The sequence below is a fragment of the Phyllostomus discolor genome, chromosome 5 (assembly GCF_004126475.2).
Source record: "Phyllostomus discolor isolate MPI-MPIP mPhyDis1 chromosome 5, mPhyDis1.pri.v3, whole genome shotgun sequence".
NCBI classification, from domain to species: domain Eukaryota; kingdom Metazoa; phylum Chordata; class Mammalia; order Chiroptera; family Phyllostomidae; genus Phyllostomus; species Phyllostomus discolor.
The window spans coordinates 75,875,282-75,895,118 of NC_040907.2; the positions used below are offsets into that span (position 1 = coordinate 75,875,282).

Sequence of the window (19,837 nt, forward strand, 5' to 3'; positions counted from 1 at the left end):
CCCTGTCCTAGCCTAAAATATATGAGTTCCCAATGAAAACCATGAGGTGCTACATAGATGTGGGGTATGATAAAGTGGATACTAATGCATTTCTTATTAAACATCACCAACAAAAGTTAGAAATGAATAGAAATTACACAAAGCACCCTGCATATTGGCAGTTCCCTCAGGCATGTGGCTGGATAACCAGTGATGGGCATGAAGCTTTAGCAAAAGGCACAAAGGGTGCCACAGCCAGGATGTGGAGGCTGCAGGGGGCTGGAGGACATGGAACAGGACCAGAGGGGTCACCCGGCTCCCTCCTCACACAAGAGAAGCATAGTTTACCGGGAATGGTTTATAGCTAAGCCAGCTGACCCAAACTGGTGTCAGGTCTGAGTATGAGTCAAGCTCTCTGGACAGCTTAAATCAACAGTTTGGTGCAGTCACCCCGCCACTTACCAGAGTTCCCGCCACACTCTATTGTTTAGAATTAACTGAATCTGATTACATCTCCCAGGACTCTGGGCAGCAGCCAGGTCATGAGAGTATTGGAGATTACTACCCCCTGTAAATAATGCTGAACAATTAACCTGGTGCTAGGCATGAAACTGTGGAATAACTCCAGACAAGATTTTTATGTATTTACTCTTAAACGAAAAGTGAAACAAGACAATGTTTTCTACATTCAGATATCACAGAACTGATTCTGATTTTTAATGCAACTAAATATCCTATCTGGGAACCTAGAAAAGGGGAGGCAGGGCTGGGAGTCAGTACCACTCCAAATGTGGGTGGCTTTTCTACAGTGTACTGGTGGGTCCCCTTATGAAAACATACAACTTCTGCTCAGGGACGACAGGTGCTGAAATTTCTCCCTGAACAGAAATATTTTGCATATTGACCCTTAAGAGTTTCTAAGCTATTCTGAGTTATTCCCTCTTTTTCTTTAAGATAGTTCAGACGCCAGCCAAATGCAAATTTTCTAATGGCATTAGAAAATAATGCCACTTTCCTGGCAGTATCAACCAACAATACTTCAACAGTAATGACTTCATACAAAATTAACCGCCACTGACAAGGGCTGTGGTGTGTTCCAGGAAAGCAAGGGTTTACAAGGAAGAGGAAAGAATGAAATGTTTGAAGGGCTGACATTACTGGAGGTTGAATTAGGGTGTGGAGTGAGTAAAAGAAGAAAGGTCTAGAAATGGTGATGAGAACTGGGGTCCTGGAAAAAAGTCTATTTTCAGCCTTGATGACCCCATTTCATGACAATACTCCCAAAGACATTCATGGACCTTGGTTAACATATAACTGATGCATACTCACTCTGTTGTCTCCATATTTTGAACACGTTCGGCCCACTACACCATACTTTTAGCCTAAGAGGACATTTAATAAAATTTTGTTTAAAAAAAAGAAAACAGAAGAATATGTTCAATGTGTTTTTCTTCCTCCAAACTGTTTTGTGTATTTGATATGAAATCTGCCATGTGCATTGGGTTCTGCATATCCTGTAGCATTTTTAAAAATTTTAGGTGTCACCACTGACTGTGTGCTGTGTTGAAAGTAGCAGCACTTTTCTAACCTGTCACAACTTTTGTCATCTCACTTAATTCTCACGACAACCTTGAGAAAAGGATACTATTATCCTCATTTTACAGGTTAAAGGGGTTAAGTAACTTGGTCAATATTACAAAAATAGACAGGATTTAATTTGGTTAATTTGACCCGACACCTGTGCTCTCAATTACAGGACTAAATTAAAATTTCAATCATCAATATTCTGAGTTTATTACTTCCATATAAAAGTTCTTGCTTGGAATCAAATTATGACAGCACCTCACTTGAATATCTCGACCAAGAGTGGCTGGGTTCATAAAATATTCAAGTTTCAGCATTCATTTTCTTTGGCTTTTTTTTTCCATCATAGTACTTGTGAATCTATGAGACTACCTCTAATACAACCAACATATTATTCTCCCTGACATTTTGAGAGAGGCAACTTACATATTTCTATCTGATATTTAGAAACAATGAGCCTTTTACAGCAGCTGAGCAGTGCCAAGGAAAACTAGCCTGACCTGGCCATTAAGAATATGGGAAATAAAACACACACACACACACACACACACATTAACTTCTCTGGGCTTTGGTTGAAAATGAGAGAAGACAGACCATGATTTCTAAACTGCCTTCTAATTCCACATGTTCATGATCATATTAATTAAATTGGCACAACATCACACATTTAATCACTTAAGTTTTCTTTTTTTCTTGGAGAAAAGAGTGAAAAAAAAGAGAAGGGAAAACAATATTTGTTTCTGACAAGATTAGCACCACAGCTTCTAAAACTTCTAAATAATATCATTCGGGATGTTGGTGTTAGAGAAGCATTTTTACTTGGGAGAAACACTATTTACTGGGTGAAGGAAAGAAAATGAGATAATGGCCACCGTATAAACATAATGCTTTGGGAAAAGGTGAAAATTAAGCTAGAAGCAACTTTTAAGATTCTTTCTTAATCCTGGTTGAAATAAGTAAATTACATGGCCATATTGTTATTTAGCATCTCCTAGTGGCCTGCTGGCATATGAAACATTTTGAAGGATAGCCTTAAATAGGTTATCTTTTGCCTAGTACTGTATGGATGATGATTCCTATGTACATTAAATTAATTGAGAAAGGAAAAACAATTTTTTTAAAAAAGATCCCTGTTATACACACTGCTCAAGACAGCAGCTAATCATCCACAACAGCAGAAGTGTGGGCTACTGCTACAACTGAGCGGCTTCTAAGGCTTCCAGTAAAGCTATTATTTAAATTTTATATATCTCACTGTAGCCTAAACCACTGGTATTTATGCTATCTAGCCTCCAGTCTACTTTGTAATGCCAGACCAAACTCCTTCACGAACTCTAATTCTACACACAGCACCTGACACAGCAGTTGAAAGATTACCACCTGGGATCTTAATTAGGAAAAACATGTTATACATTCACAGTGCTGGAACAAATGGGTGCCTCTAGAAGTATTTTCTCTTAAAAAACAGGAGAGAAAAGAAAAGCAATAACTCAATGATGAGGCAACAGAAACCAATTTGTTAAAACAAAACAAAACAAAACAAAACCCTAACAACAGGCAAATGGCAGGTGACAAGACAAAAAAGAAAATGACATGGGCTCGGTACAATCTCCCTTTTGCCACTGAGAAAAACCTGGTTTACAGGGAGATGGAACTTCATTTAAACACTGTGAGGAACTGCGGAATGGGGAGTTCACTTCCTACCTTCACAGAGAAAAACTCACCACAATGAAAAGTGTAATACTGGATACAAAGTAACAATGTACATACATTATTCAGTTTTAGGCCATTAAAGGTTTGCCTGACCTACGAAAAGCACCCAATGTCATAATATTTCCATGAGTACACCATTCTTACATTTTATATTTAAATATAACTTTTATTACATATATAAAAGCTTATTCCAATACTTAGGATATGGTAATTTCATTTTTATAAGAACACATTTTATTAAGGCAAGATGAAATAATCATCAGCAAAAGTTGCAATATATACATATTTATATTTTAAAGATCAACTTTGGTTTTAGCACTTTGTTTTAAGTAATTAGCACCAATTTCATTTGAAATCAACTTTTCCTTATTTTTCTCAGCGACTCTCACAGCAAACAACAGAAATATAAAACCCTATCTCAAAACACACAGTGTGGACCAAGCAGAGCCTGTCTGCATATGCTTGACTAAATTACTAGATTTATTTACCTTGGTTTGATATTATTTCTAGGAAAATAATCTTGGGTTCTATGTCTAGCTGTCTAAATAAGAAGTACTATTAATCCATACCTCTCTTAAGGGGTAAATATTCCAGCGATCTGTTGAAGAAGGAGTAAATTCATTCTGCCCTTTCTGCTGGTGCACCAAATGCTGCACGGCTTTCCCCAGGGAGGCTGCACAGGGAAAGCAGAGACTCCTGCTTGACCCCTGCTGGCAATCAATTTATGGCCTCAAGCGCAGAGTGTGATAGCCCTTGCAATTTTATATTAGCTTTTGTAACTCTTGATATTATTCTTATTCATATAAATGTCAAATTCCTCTTGGTAACCTGACCTAAAAGTGTTCATAACCTCAGTTTACACCCTTTAAAACATCTCAGGAATAGAGGGATTAAATTAAATTTTATATATTTTAAATTAAACACCCAAGGAAGGGGATTACGAAGAACAGTTTTTTCTGCTAAATATAGGATACCATGTGGTGTGAAGGTGGATTGTTTAGGAAATATAAAATAGCTGGAAGAACAGCTATCTTACGGTAGTAATAATGAAATCACTGTCTTTCAGTGAAGATGGTCAGCAGTGACAAATCAGACAAACCAGGGCCAGAAAGAAAACTGACTTTCCAAGGCTATTTTCTACATCATATCATTATTGTCTTAAAACATGATGCATGTAGGTGTGAGGCTGCTAGTGGTCGGCTGCATGCACTGAACCAAACCACAGAGACAGGCATTTCTGCTGGTTCCCAAGTCCTGCTGCTTGCAGGTGGATATGGCCTCAGGACTTGAAGGTGGGGGCTACAGTGGGTCACAGGACCCCAGCTCCTTTGACCTAGGACTGATCTCTGCCCAAGCCAGCAAAGTCTTTTTTGTCTTTCCTATGAGTTTTTCTACTATAGAATCCTGAAATCTCCACATCCTATGACAACAACAGAAATCTTTCATTCAAAAAAAGATGTAATGGGTTTATGCTCCAGGCATTGGAATAGTTGTTGAAGACATACACATGAAAAGACTCGTGAAGGTATATGGGGGAGGGAGAGTGTCTGGAGGGAGGCACATGCACAAACACAGAACAGTGTGGTAAGTGCCACAACAGAACTCAACTACAAAAAAAGACCAGAATTATCTTCTAGAGGGCAGGCCCTTTGCAGTACGGGCTTCCCCTACTAGGAGAGTGTTCTAGGAACCCATCTCTATCAGTGTACCAGCTGGTGCTATTGTGAGAGGCTGCATTTAGCTTCAGTTAATTTTTTTGAAGATTCAACACATTTGCCCATTTCATGGTAGGTGATTTACGAGCACATCTGCCCATGCCACACTGAGTGTTCAGCAGTTTTTGACCAAAAATGGCATGAGCCCCCTGCCCCACTCTCCCTACTCACCTGATCTCGCCCTGACTGAATTTTTTGTTTGCTTCCTTGGATGAAAAATATCCTCAAAGGGAAAGATTTTGCTGGTGTGGAAGAGGTGAAACAAAAAATGGCAGAAGCACTAAAAGGCATCAAAATCAACAAGTTCAAAAACTATTTTGAGCAGTGAAAAAAAAGTCTTGACAGGTGTATTGCATCAAATGGAGAGTACTTTGAAGGTGACTAAAGTTTAAACATGTAAGAGTAAATACACACTTTTTTATAAGTAAATTCTGTTTTTTGGGGTCCCCCCTCATATAAGGAGATTATGTAAGATACTTTGCACAAGTACCTGGAAGCTAGTACAGGTCAGTGAGTGGTAGATGGTATGACTGCTGTTGTTACTGTTCCATGTCCTGAAGGCAATGGGGAGCTATGGAAGAATCTGATTAAAGATGCACAAGGTTTCTATTTTAGAAAGAACATTTCTGGCAATAAAGTGATGGGTGTATTGAAGGGAATGGGCCTGCAGTTAGGGAAGGGATTTAGATAGAATTCAAGACAACCTCTTCAGTCAGGGCAGAGAGAGTGAGGATGAGGAGGCAGACATGATTCCTCTGGAAGATCAAATTCACGGAACCTGGTGGCAGCTCAGATTGGGTGGGTGAAGGTGAGAAGTAAGTCCAACAAACTGTGCTTCTGATTTGGCTGGATAGATAATAGGGCCTCTTCACTAAGATGAAAAGGAGGGGAGGAGGAGTAAGTGTGAAAGGTGAGGATTCAGTGCCCGAAGAACACACGGGTGGAGAGTTCTCATGCAAGAGTCGGTGAGATCAGACACATGCATGTGAAGGGGCAGGGGGGCGAAGGGGGCAGGAGGGAGGGAAGAAGAGGAGGACTGATCGAAACTGAAATTGATTCAAGGTGGGGGTTGGCCAACATAAGAGAAACAAATAAGAAAGGAAGACTGCCTGCTGGAGCCCACAATGAGGAATTTAACAGGAGTAGTTATAATGAAGGAGAGAGAGCAGAAACCAGGGTACGGCTGATCACGAGATAGTCACCAGGAGGGCTGCTCATCCTTTAGAGAAGCTGGGCCATGGGGGGAAGGAACAGCAGTGGTAAGAGAGGTTAAGGGCAGGCTGAAGGTAAGGATTTCTGGAGAACAGAGATAACTGGGACACAGAAAAGGAAGAAGCAAAGTCAAGTATCAGAATTTTTGAGTTAGGCTATAACTTAAAATAGTTTAGCTCACCCTTTTTATTTTATAGATGAGGAAACTGAGGGACTGCTAAATCACATTCTGCCATTTTAATTAGAAACTGCAGCAAAAAGATCCAAATTTCTCATTCTAAGAAATATTTACTAATAGGTAAAATTAGGATAGCCAATAAACATTTAAAGTTAAGAATCTTCTCTAAGAAGAAAAATAATGTCTTCAAAGAATAAATGACTATGTTGTATCATTCTTTTCAGGTTTACGGAGTCCTTAATTTTTTTTTTTTTAAATCTTACTTATTCCATCTAAGTTCTCATTTATAAAGATAAGGATTTAACAAATTTAAATAAGTAATTAAGTGTTCCAATATGAATGTCACCTGGAACAGGAGAACATATGCTATGTGCTACAGAACAGAAAATAGGCTTTGAATTCCAGATCCCCCACATATATACCTTTTCTGATCTTTAGTTTCTCAACCTAACACATAGGAATAGAAACATGTACTTTGGAGGACTATTGTGAGGACTGAATAAAATTGTGAATTTAAAAGCACCCAACAGCCAAAAAAGATCACTATTTAGAGCAGTTCTTCTTGAATAACCAGTTTCCCCTCCAATTCATTATGGCCTGACATTTCTAAAACACAACCAAGTGAATTAACTGAAAAACACATCTGATGTTTTGGAGATGCCGATCTTGTGCACTGACGACAAAGCGTGTGCACACGGGCACTGACTGGTCTCTGAGCCAATACTGGAGCAGCACTTACTCGGAGCAGAGCATCTGTGGCAGGATAGCCCAATAAAAAGCACTGGAGCTCTGGTATCAGGCAACCTGGGTTTGAATTTTTCACCACCACCTGCTACCTATGTCACTTCAGGCTTCAGGCTCTCCGTGTTTTAGTTGTCTCTCATGTAAAATATCAATGAAACCCGTTGCAGGGGGTTGTTGTAAGAATTAAATGAGCTTATACATATATAAGCCAATCTGAATAGTGACTAATAAATATCAATATAATTATGATTTGAGGGCAATGAATATTAACATACAGTATGTCCTCAGTTAACACCGTGGATAGGCTCTTGGAAACCACACCTTTAAGTGAAACAATGTGTAACAAAACCGATTCTACCCAGGGTAACTGACAGAAATGAGTTAGCTTCCTACAGCACATGTCTGATCCCCAAAACACCACCAGACTTCTAATAGAGACCTAAAACATTACTAATATCAAACACTGAAATAAATGTTAGCTACATATACATTTAAGAAGGGTTAATAAAATGAGTCAGACAATGATTTTTCCAACCCACTTATTCCAATTCAGATTCATGGTGGGCAGAGCCTCTCCTGGCAGCGCAGAGCGTGAGGCAGGACCCGCCCTGGACGGGACGCTGTTTCGCCTCCCACTGCAGGGCCACTCACCCCACACCCACACACACTCACACCGCAACAACAATGACATGTCAAGTCACCCAACTGCGCATCTGTGGGGTGTGGGAGGACACAGGAACACCCGAGCAAACCCACGCAGGTATGGAGAGAGTGTGCAAACTCCACACGGACAGTGGCCTCTGCTGGGAATCAGTATTTTTTTTCTTCGTCAATGTTATAACATGATGATGCCACTCAAGGACTTGTTGCATGTACAAAAGGTCATAATTCTAAGGCTAAATATTTTCCGCTAATGCTATTTTTCTATTTGCATATTCTGGGGTTTTTTAATTTACTTCAGCCTACGGAAAGAGAAAACATACTTATATATTTTATGCACAAGAAATAGTGTTTAAAATTCATTTCAATGTAATTAAGTTTTTTTAAAGCTCCCTATATACAACGATTCTTAAAGTTCTAAAGCATTTCCTGTTAAAATTATTTTTTTTTAGCATTTAAACAAAACTCAGGGAATTATATTATAAAAGTTTTCAAGATGGAATGTGACTTTCTTATAAACAGCAGAACAATCTTAAAAATCTTAATTACATCATGATTCTTCAGGACAAATTATTTAAAATAGAGAAAAAAGAATGAAACCTAATTAAAATAGTTGAAAAGAGTTAGAACTAAAGAATGAAATAAGCCCTGGCTGGCGTAGCTCAGTGAGCACAGGCTGGGAACCAAAGTGTCCCAGGTTCAATTCCCAGCCAGGGTATATTCCTGGGTTGCAGGCCAGAACCCCCAGCAACCGCACATTGATGTTTCTTTCTCTCCCCCCGCCCCCGCCGCCACCCTTCCCTCTCTAAAAATAAATAAATAAATCTTAAAAAAAAGTAACATGCAATTTAAAAAAAAAGAATGAAATAAAAATTTTCCATAAAAAATTAAAAATAATATTTTTCCAATGATACAATTAGAAGATTTAATCACAATCTATGAATAAAAAGTATATACAAAAAATGAGTCATTATTGAACAGCGAAATTAAAATGGCATTTTCCAAAAGGAATTTGATGTTTGGTTTTATTTACATGATTAGACTAAAAATAATTGCTTTAAATAATAATTAAGGGAAAAGAAATCTGTTCACTTTAAAGGTGTTAACAAGAAATTACTAATTTCATTGATCGAAATACATTAGTTTATGAGAAAATTCCTTTAAGAATTTAAGACACTTAAAGCAAAAGCACATCATACAAGTAACCACACACAAATCAGAGAAAATATTGGGGTGGATGGATATTGAAAAAAATGATCTATTTTTGTTCCAACATAAAATTAGTAACTCTGGCAGCAAGCCAACTCCAATGTATTGGACATTTTGAATTGGAGATGGTAGAAGAAGACATGTATATAAGACCCGGCATCTATTTTTTGATCTAGTGTGACAGAATCAGTGGGTAGAAGGATAGGTCCTAGAAAGTATGAAACCACAAGAAGGCACTTACCACGAGGCTGAGGCACTTGATAGGTACACACCACAAAAAGGAAATCAAGTACGAAAAACACTGAGGTAATACTGGTTCTTGTTTGATAGTAGAAAAAAACCTTGGAGTTAAATTTGTCTTTTATAAACTGGTGTTTTCTGTTAATTATTAGAAACAAATAGCTGGTAATATGCCAAAATATTGTTTAGTTTGTGAGATTGTTTTAGTAGAAACAGTACATTTTTAAAAAAATGAAAATATCACCACTGGCAGAAAATAAAAAATAAAGAGTATAAATTGACTTGTTTGCAAAACCAGATATGACACCCAAGGGAAAATAACCAGATACTTAGAAGTAGATGCTTAGAGTTGTGATTATAAATTTAATTCTTTTTAGGGGTAGTTTTAAACTGCAATGTGAAAGTTTTTGTATATTTATATATATAAAAGTTATAATTTGGCCTGTCTACAAGTGACAGGAAAAAAATAGCATAAAGAAAGTAGAAGTTCATTTTGCAGCCATGTGAATGACCCCCAGATCAGGCAGTAGGGCTGGAGATGGCGCCCACACATTGCGGATGCAGACTACAGCTTTCATCTTGCTGTCCGAGATGCCTTACTGAGCTTCAGCCATCACATTTGCACTTCAGACTGTAGGAAGGTAAGCGGCAAGAAAGGTATGTAATCCTTCTCTTTAAATACTTTCTCAAGGTCGCACAGGTCACTTTGATTATATCCATTTGGTAAGAACCTAGTTACATGTGTGCAGTTAGCTGAAAGGCTAACAAGCAAGGTAGTCTTTAGTTTGTGTGGCCTGTGCCCATCTGAAAACAAAGGGCTCTGTTGAAAATAAAGGGGAAGGTGAGATGGTGGGGACAACTCTCAGTCTGCTACAGTGTCTCTCATTGGCCACATTGGCCACTCTTCTGGCTACACACAGAACTTACCATCTGTCTAAGATAACCCAAGCCGATCTAGTTTACCCTGTTCTGTTGTACATCCGTGATCTCTACTGGATGCGCTGTCCTTTCCAGGAGGTCTAGACATGGCTTTCTGAGGACTGATGTCCATAAACTGAAGGGCAGCCCAAGTTACCCTTTTAAAATGGAGTAGAAATAGGATAGTTATACTATTTAAAACTCCTACATGTTTCCTATTTTCCCATTTTTCAAATATCAGCTACTGTTTGATAGGAATTTCAAATCCTTCTTCATAGGAGTCAGGGAGACTTTCTGCCCTGGCACTGAGGATGAGCCCTGATTCCCCGCTGTGGACGGATGAGTATCTCTAGTTTATTGATTTCCACTGCCCCTGTCCTCCAGGGCTCCATCCTGGGTCTGCTGAGGGGGTTCCATGCCTGCTTCCTTCTGGTGCTGACTTGAGGCCTGTAACTTGCTTTAAGAGTTGTATGGTCACAGGTTATGCAGATAATCCTGGTGTATCTTAGGCAACCCAATTCCCTTAAAAGCCTAGTATGCTTCTACTCTCTGTTTCTTGTCAGCTTCATACAGAAATGTAGTCAAAAATCATGTCTGGACTTAGTTTTGAACCTGAGGACTCTACCTTTTATTGGTTGGCCTCTGTCCTGTGTTCTATGTGCTACCCACACTGCCTCTGAATTTACTGATGACCCCCTTGAGGCCACCTGAAACGCTTCAATCCCATCAGTGCCAGAAAACTGGACCAATGTATGAGGGGGCACCAATTCTATTTTCCTGGGTGGCTGTGGCATTGTAGCCGATTCTTGTATGGCTTTGCTGGGCTTTTGCAAGTCTGTAAACCTCAATATCACAGGATTCTCACTCAAATTAGATTATAATTAGGTTGTACTTCAGAGAGATTGATTTTCTTAGCAAAGTTTTGTTTTCTTAAGTCTCCAGTTGCAACTGGCTAGCCTTTGTCTGAGTTTCTCATTGCTAAGAGCAGTAACAAAGAGCCAGACAATATTAGTATATATAACTTAACAGATAGATGATTGACCCTTAAGCTTACAACCAATACTGAGGCAGAAAAAAATATACAAATGATTAAGGAAAGGTAGTGTCTCAGTTTCTTAAAGGAACAATACAATCACATTATAAAGGAAAGATATAAGATAGGAGATTAAGAATGATGCAATACCTCTCTTAACCAGACTAAAAGGAAAACAGAACATTTAGTTGTCTTCAAACTAATGAATCAAATTTGGGGTAATCCCAAAATAATACAGAACTTAGCACATGAGGTCAAAAATCTTCCAAATATAAATATAACACAATGTTACAAAAAAAAAAGTAAATGGTTTTTCTATTAGATAAGTATTCCAATGATATGCTGGAATTTAAGGAGAACTCATTCTCCTTAAAATGTAAAAGTATAAAGGAAGAGTAGAGGAAAGAAAAGACCCTCACTACCACAGAAAGAAATATGAGAAAAGGTAAAGTAGTGCACAAGGGACATCAAAAATAACAACCTAAAGATATTACAAATGATAAAATAAAGCCAGAAAATGTCTCTGAGGAAAGTATTTTGCTTCAGTTATTTTGGAGGTGGTTATTCAGTGAACAGAAACACATCTGAGAATGCATCAGGAAGAAAACTTAATCATCTAATCCTTGCTGAATCATTCTCTTTTTTTTCAATTTCTTTTTTTCTATTCTGACAATTATTGCTATTTGTTTCCAAGACACTAGAAATAAAAGTAGACAGGAAAAAAAAACAAAAACAGAATAAAATACAACTTTAATATGGATGACTAGGACTAATGAAGGGAAGAAAAAAACCTCAAGATGTCAATGAGTTAGCATCATTTTTATTGCAGAAAAACAAAAAGTAGGTCAGGAAATAGGCTGGACAGCATGAGATAACTCAGTGACTCACCTACAGAAATCATCCTGCTAAAGTGACCTGGCTTTTTCCCTATGCCCCTTTACTCTCTGAGCATACAGTGGACAGATCAGAGGGCAGAACATTCTCTGCAAGGCTGCTATTTTCCACCAAAAGATTCCCCTTTACCCCTTACTGCTCATTAGTTATCTCTGGCTGTAGTAAACTCAGGGGTGTATGAATAGATACAACAATGCTAAAAGGGCAAATATTCTATCCACCATAGACTATACATTAACAAATGATAATGGCAAATCCTGAGATGAAAAATATCATGGAATTAAAAGTCAACACAAGGATCCTACAGGAGCTACAAGTAAAAAGAAAAGTGGTCGTAAGTTCACAGTATATTTTCTGAGTGAGGAAGATGGATCTCACCTTCCAAGTTTAAGGTCTAGTAAACACAAACCAAAAGGCCACTGGATTTATAACAAAATAATTTGTGTAAACAGTTAGATCTTAATATGCGAGTATAAATTGTTTCATTTCTTAATAGAACATTCTTATATATTTCTTTCCCACGTTCGTGTGTTAATTTGAGGATTCAGAGATCGTTCAGTTGGCATTAGAACACATACTTGAGAGAACTCTGCATGCTGTCACTTTTTATGTGACTATGTGTGAATATTCATATGTGAGTACATGGTTTATTTTGGAGAGTGACTGCATAAATACAATACTGCTCAAATGAGAAGGACCCCAAAAAGTCTATGTCCAAGGTCTCAAGGCTCCGAGAACCCTAATTATATCATCATGAACATATCTAAGTCAAAATTCCTCTTACTGGGAAGTAACTCTTTCAAAATTACACAAGAAAATAAATAATTACAGTTTTATATGTTTTTATCCCAGTAATATGTTAAAAAGATAACAGAAGAGGTAGCTAAGTGACAGATAACTATCTTTTATTAAATAAATTTCACTTATTAAAGAAATAAAAACTCTGAGGTATTAAAAATTATAAAAATATGAATCTTTCTGAAACTAGAATGGCCCCTCTTGCTTTGTTTTAGGTAGTTTTCTTTCTTATCTCTACAAACACCATTATATATTTCCAGAAATCATCTTATCCACTTACATAAAAACATCAATTTCTTAATTAATTTTCCAACTGGATTAATAAATATGAATAGAGACTTCTGGCCCAGATGGAGGCATAGGTGTTTCCTTGCACAACCAAAAGAAGGATAACAACAGATTTAAAAACAAAAAACAACCAGAACTGCCAGAAAATTGAACTGTATGAAAGCCTGACAACCATAGAGTTAAAGAAGACACATTCACCCAGACCAGTAGGAGGGGTGGAGATGGGCAGCTGGGCAGAGAGGACTTGCAGCAAGGCAGCAGCTGCAGGACCAGGCAGTCCCACATTCACATGTGGATAAACCGGGAGGAACAACTGGGGAGCAAGACAGACCCCACAACCCAGGGTTCCAATGTGGGGAAATAAAGCTTCAAAAAGCTTTATTTATTTTAAAGCTCTGGCTGTAAAAATCTACGGGGGTTGAGGTGGCAGGAAAAACTCCCAGTCTCACAGGAGATTCTGTTGGAGAGACCCACAGGGTCCTAGAATATACACAAACCCACCCACCAGGGAATCAGCACCAACAGGGCCAAATTTGCTTGTAGGAAGCAGGAGAAGTGACTGAAAGCCTGCAGAGAGCTGAACAAGCAGCACTGTTTCCTCTTGGACTCCATCCCCACATACAGCATCAAAACACAGCAACATGGGTTGCCTTGCCCTGGTGAACACTTAAGGCTCCACCCCTTACTATGTAACAGGCCCACCAAGACAAAAAAAAAAAAAATGGTCCAAATGAAAGAACAGATCAAAGCTCCAGAAAAAATACAACTAAGCAATGAAGAGATAGACAACCTATCAGATGCATACTTCAAAACACTGGTAATCAGGATGCTCACAGAACTAGTTGAGTATGGTTGTAAAATAGAGGAAAAAGTGAGGGCTATGAAAAGTGAAATAAAGGGAAATGTATAGGGGACCAACAGTGATGGGAAGGAAACTGGGACTCAAATCAATGGTTTGGACCAAAAAGAAGAAACATTCAACCAGAACATAATGAAAAAACAAGAATTCAAAAAAATGAGGAGAGGCTTAAGAACCTCCGGGACAACTTTAGAAGTTCCAACATCTGAATCATAGGGATGCCCGAAGGAGAAGAGGAAGAGAAAGAAACTGGAAACTTACTTGAACAAATAATGAAGGGGAACTTCCCCAATTTGGCAAAGGAAATATACTTCCAGGAACTCCAGGAAACTCAGAGAGTCCCAGAGAAGTTGGACCCAAGGAAGCACACACCAAGGCACATCATAATCATATTACCCAAGATTAAAGATGAGAGAATCTTAAAAACATCAAGAGAAAAGCAGAGAGTTACCTACAAAGGAGTTCCCATCAGACTGTCAGCTGATTTCTCCAAAGAAACCTTACAGGAAAAAAGAGGCTAGAAAGAAGTATTCCAAGTCATGAAAGGCAAGGACCTACATCCAAGGTTGCTCTGTCCAGCAAAGCTATCATTTAGAATGGAAGGGCAGATAAAGTACTTCTCAGATAAGGTCAAGTTAAAGGAGTTCATCTTCACCCAGCCCTTATTATATGAATTGTTAAAAGGACTTATCTAAGAAAAATGAAGATAAAAAATAAGAACAGTAAAATGACAATAAAACTCACAACTATCAAAAACTGAACCTAAACAAAAACAAAAACAAAATTAGCAAACAACTAGAACAGGAACAGAATCACAGAAATGAAGATCACATGGAAGGTTATCAGTGGGAGAGGGGGGAAGGTACAGGGAATAAGTAGCAGAAATGGTAGGTAGAAAATAGAAAGGGGGGGTTAAGATTACTATAGGAAATGTAGAAGCCACAGGACTTAGTTGATGGACATGAACTAAGTGGGGGGTGATGCAGGTGTGAGGGGATGTGTAGGGCAGGGGGGAAAATGGAGCAACTGTAATCGCATAATCAATAAAATATATTTTAAAAAATATGAATAGAGTAATTCCATCATATGATTGTTTGCTCATGGTCTGCTGTTTTAAATTAGCATATTAAGTAATTTAGACACTTTTCTTTGCAAAGGTTGTGTGATTTAGTAAATTCCCATATGCCTCAACACGTGCCAGTACTACTAGGTTATCTTCAATCCAGCTGCTGTTATGATAATAGTTGCCAACTTTCAAACAAATGAAGAGAATAATGAATCAGCTTCAAGTTGGCTCATATGTAAACTTATATTGCTCCCAGTTATAACTTGGGCCAATTTCAACTAGAAAGAAAATTAATTAAAAAGATTTCACCTTCACTGTTTGAGAAACATGGCACCACAAATACTGCTGAATTAGTAGTTCAAAAGTCTGCAGCATCAGGTACACTCCCAAAGTTTGGATTTCATTCTAATGTTCTGTGGGTTGTTTTAAAGATTGGATTTTTTGAGGAAACAGATTTGAAAATACCTTGTCCCTAATTCATAGCATGAATATTTGAGAAGCATCACAGTGCTGGAAAAAAATAAATGAGACTATTGGTTAATGGCTTATTATAAAAAGGCTTCAGAGGATATAAGAGGCAAATGAAATGGGGCATGTTTATACAGGAGCTCAAAGTCAGGAGGAGAGGAGAGCACCCAACACACTGCTCTAAGTCAGGGTCATTTTCTGATACAGTGTCAGGCTTAAAACAGGGCAACATGATAGCATTAGACCCTTTTACTAAGGATGACCATCTATTGTACTGAATTTTAATAAACATGGGACAAAACCATTTTGTGCTGGACCAGTTATCAAGACTGGTGGTTCCATAGAACCCCTGAAACTTCTTTGGTGTGTCCAGTAAGCACTAATCTATTTGACATAAAGCTGTGGTAGTTTTTATAGAAAGAAATAAGCAGAGTATCAGACCAGAGGTTTGTTTAAACTATTTATTTCTAAATGTCCATCACAGCTCTGACTGGTGTGGCTCAGCAGGTTGGGCATCATCCCACAAACAAAAATGTTGCTGGTTGGGGGTGTGCAAGAGGCAACCCATCAATGTTTCTTTCCTTCTCTTTCTCCTTCCCTTCCCTCTCTGTAAAAATAAATTAATAAAATCTTTAGGGAAAAAATTGTCTATTGTAGTTGAAAATTATTCCCTGGATGGGTGTACTTCCATGAGAGGACAGGAAAATTTTTTCACTAATGAGCAAAGCTGGGCTATTGTGTCCTCATAGGAGTGAGGGCATATGATAAGCAACAGGATGGACTAGACCAAATATACAATTTTATGGCCGATGAACTGTATAAAACTATGCAAAGATTGCTGTATTAGTAGAGATAATAAGATTTCTTCTTTTTTTCCAAATGGTACTAGTAATTGTTCTCAGTCATCAACTCTATATAGCAGGTATTGGCTACCTGCTACCATTTTTCAATACCGCTTATAAATTACAAAATTACAACTAAGTGGGAAATTGTATACCATGGTTGATTCTGCCTTCACTGCATATACATAACAGAGTGAATTAAAAAAAAAAACCCTCTTGGAGATGTTAAGCAGCTAAACCATTCTCTGTAATTCCAGTGATTGGCAGCACTTGAAACTGAACCTTTGAATGGATGGTGTGGGATGGGCATCTTCTCCAGGCATCTCCAATATCCTCTCTAGTGCTGGAATCTGTAGTGCTGGAAATACTAGAGATCCCTGGGTAGAGTACTTGGTCCCAGGGTCTTCCAGCCAGTTGGAATGGTTCAAGAAAAGCTACATGGATGCCTCATAGTAACTCAAAACCCAAGAGAGGACAGACACATGAACTTAGCCCAGGAATAAAGACATGACACTATTTTCTAATACTCTGACATGATCATCACTGACCTTATATAGCTCATGGATGCTGCTGAAACTGTTCAAGATGCAATAAATTTAACAGGTCCTTCTTTGGAGCAACATAAAAGCCTAGAACTTGATGTGAAATTGTTGCCCAGTGAAGTAGCCACAGTGATTCCCCAAACAACTGAGTCGGCACTCACCCAAATAGAGGAAAAAAAGCCGTGTTGATTCCTTCACCTCATTGAGTCATATTAATGCAACACACTATTTGGAAAGTATTCTAGTCCATTCTGCACAACAGGATGCATGTCTGCACTTGGCAAAATCTTGTGCAACAGGTATGAATTGTGTGCATTATCTGTTACTGCTCTACTAAGTGAGAGGCCAGAAATGTCACAGGTGCAATGATTTCTTTCAAACTTTAAACACATTCTATTCACTAGCACCAGTGTACCTGCAAGGATTCTTTTACATGAGGTAAGTTTGTATAAACTAGAATAAATGCAAAGGACATATACAGGCCAACAACAGACAGATCTAACATAAAAATCCTTACTCTTTAGCCTTGATCTCGGTTCTGTTGAAGATCAGAAAGTGTTAGAGGTGGTAGAGGTTAGTTATTATTCCATTTTCTGTTTTGGAGGCTGTATAAACTTCATAATCATCATTATGAAATCTTAGAAAAAATATACCATCTATTCAATGATTTGAATATTCAAACAACTAGCTGTATTTGTTTGAAGGCCCGCTAAGTGTCTTTATTTCTGGTGGTTAGGACAATCAAGAAACGCCTAGAGGGGAAAAGAAAATTAGAAAGACACATAAAGGAAAGATGAGGAAGAAAGGGGAAAGTAAACAGAAGAAGAAAAATATTTTCAAAGATTTGTATGTAGCCAGGAGAAGTGACTAACTGATAGTGGAAAAAATAATTGCTTAGAGTTCATATAAAGCCATCGTATCCATAAACTACATGGTACAGAGGTACATAATTATAAACAAGAAGATGGAAATAAAAAGTTGTCTTAATTAAGAAAAACAACAGAAGAAAAAATTATGGGAAAAAATCATGGAAAGTAGGAAGATCCACGCCACAAATATGCCAGATAAATGATATATCCCCAGAGGGAGAATGCTGCCTTGGACTCGAGAAAGCTCTGCATGACCTTGGCCAGTGCTGCGATTTCCTGCCTTGTATAATCACAGAAGGCATTTGATGTTTGGTGGTGATGAGAAGGATGATTTTGAAGAATGTAATTATGGGTGGCAAGTGTTTTCTATGGAACCAAAATTATCATTTATGTCTGAGACTGTGCAAAATGTCTCAATTTTGGTCAGTAACAATTTGAACTTTAAAAAACAGAATCTCCCAAACCTCCTTATAAATCGCAATTCAAGTAAACTACAGGGATAGTGAGTAAAAGCAAAGACATTCCAGGTACTCTTTAAGAAATGCTCCTTAGTAGAAAATTACCTATTTTGTAGTACCATGATGTGGCCTACCTCCTTGTCACAACCAGATTACAAATTCAAAAAGCCACATTAAAGGAAATTTTAAGCAGAGAAAAGCTTAAAGCAGTTTTCATGTACTGGGTCAGGTATAAAAATGATCACAATGCACATTACCTTAGAGAGATGGGCAATCGTACACAAACTATTGCTGAATCATGTCCAGATGGAAAGGTGGATAGAAACTGAAGAGAAAGGAAAAACCACATCAAGGTGCCTAAGGAAACTCAAAGGCTTTGAAAGCTTCAAAAGTCTCACCTTTACTCTGGTACCTTTAATTGTGGCTACAATAAGTGCATTTTGAAAGAAAAAAGAAATGGTTATTTTCTTAAGTGCTAACAGACTTACTTCTCCCTCAGAAAATCCACCACTCTTTTGAAGTCAGCCACGCAGTATTCCCTTTTCATGTCCATGAGCACAGCGTCAGAGGCAGACTGGACTGGTATGTGCAGAAAAGCGTAGACTCTGGGATGATTAAGGATTTTAGCCATTTCCTTTAAAAAAATGGAAGGAGAAAACATTAATCATCTTAACAAATCCGGGAATGGTTTCCCTCAGATCAACACTCACAAGTGGAAGCAAATAAACAGAGCAGAAAACAGACCAGTCATCTAGGCCCTTAAAGCGAATGTCAACTGGCAGCATTCTACGATGACATTTGGGGATTTAATATTCCTTCTGGACAATTCCACTTAAAGAGTTATTTCCTCACATTCATCATCTCTCTTAGGTAGCAAAACAGAGATAAACACGTATAATGCCTGAAGACTAAAAATATTTTTGAGTGCTTCAAAATAAATACTTTTCTTCCCGCTCATACATTCTGCCTGTTGCATTAGCCGGAGAAACAACAATCTAGGGTGGGCAAAAGTAGGTTAATAGTTGCAAGTACAAAAAGGAGTTTATTCGTGTATTATTCAAGGCACATCAACACTTTATTTTTTAATACCGAAGGAGGAAAAGTAATCTATAACTCACCTGTTTCTTTTTCAGGTAGCTAAGAAACACATTTTTCAAGAATTTACTAAGCAAAAGGCACAGTATCAGACAATGCAGCTTGCCACTGGTCACTGATCTACATTCAAGATGCAGAGTTTCAAACAACAGAAATAAGGAGAGAACAGGATGAAGAATCTGTCTTGCAAAGTTAAGGAGGGAGCACTTGAGGGAAACAAATTAGAAAACCCAGAGATTGTTTTAAAATTCCTCCAAGGATACAGAGGGAGTAAGAAAAAGAGTAATAAAAGGAAAGCTTTAGTAACTTAACCATCCCCACAAACAATAAGAAAATTGGCTAATTTAGCTCTCCTCCACTGCTGCAAGCAGTCTCCTCATCAACAGTGGTGGGGGGAGGGAGGGAAGGAATGGAGGTGAAGGGGAAAAGGAGGGAGGGAGGAGAAGATGGGGCAGAAAGAGTGCAAAGAATCT

At 38.1% G+C, this 19,837-nt stretch overlaps 1 protein-coding gene across 3 annotated transcripts in view; it reads right to left on the reverse strand.

Annotated features, from left to right (window-relative positions):
• The window catches only part of CDKAL1 (CDK5 regulatory subunit associated protein 1 like 1), a 649,842-nt gene that overhangs the window by 191,292 nt on the left and 438,713 nt on the right, over positions 1-19,837 (reverse strand). For all 3 annotated transcript variants that reach the window (XM_036026451.1, XM_028511592.2, XM_036026452.1), the window contains exon 11: positions 18,758-18,903. In XM_036026451.1, the coding sequence (XP_035882344.1) occupies positions 18,758-18,903 (146 nt within the window). The remainder of the gene's footprint in view (positions 1-18,757; positions 18,904-19,837) is intronic.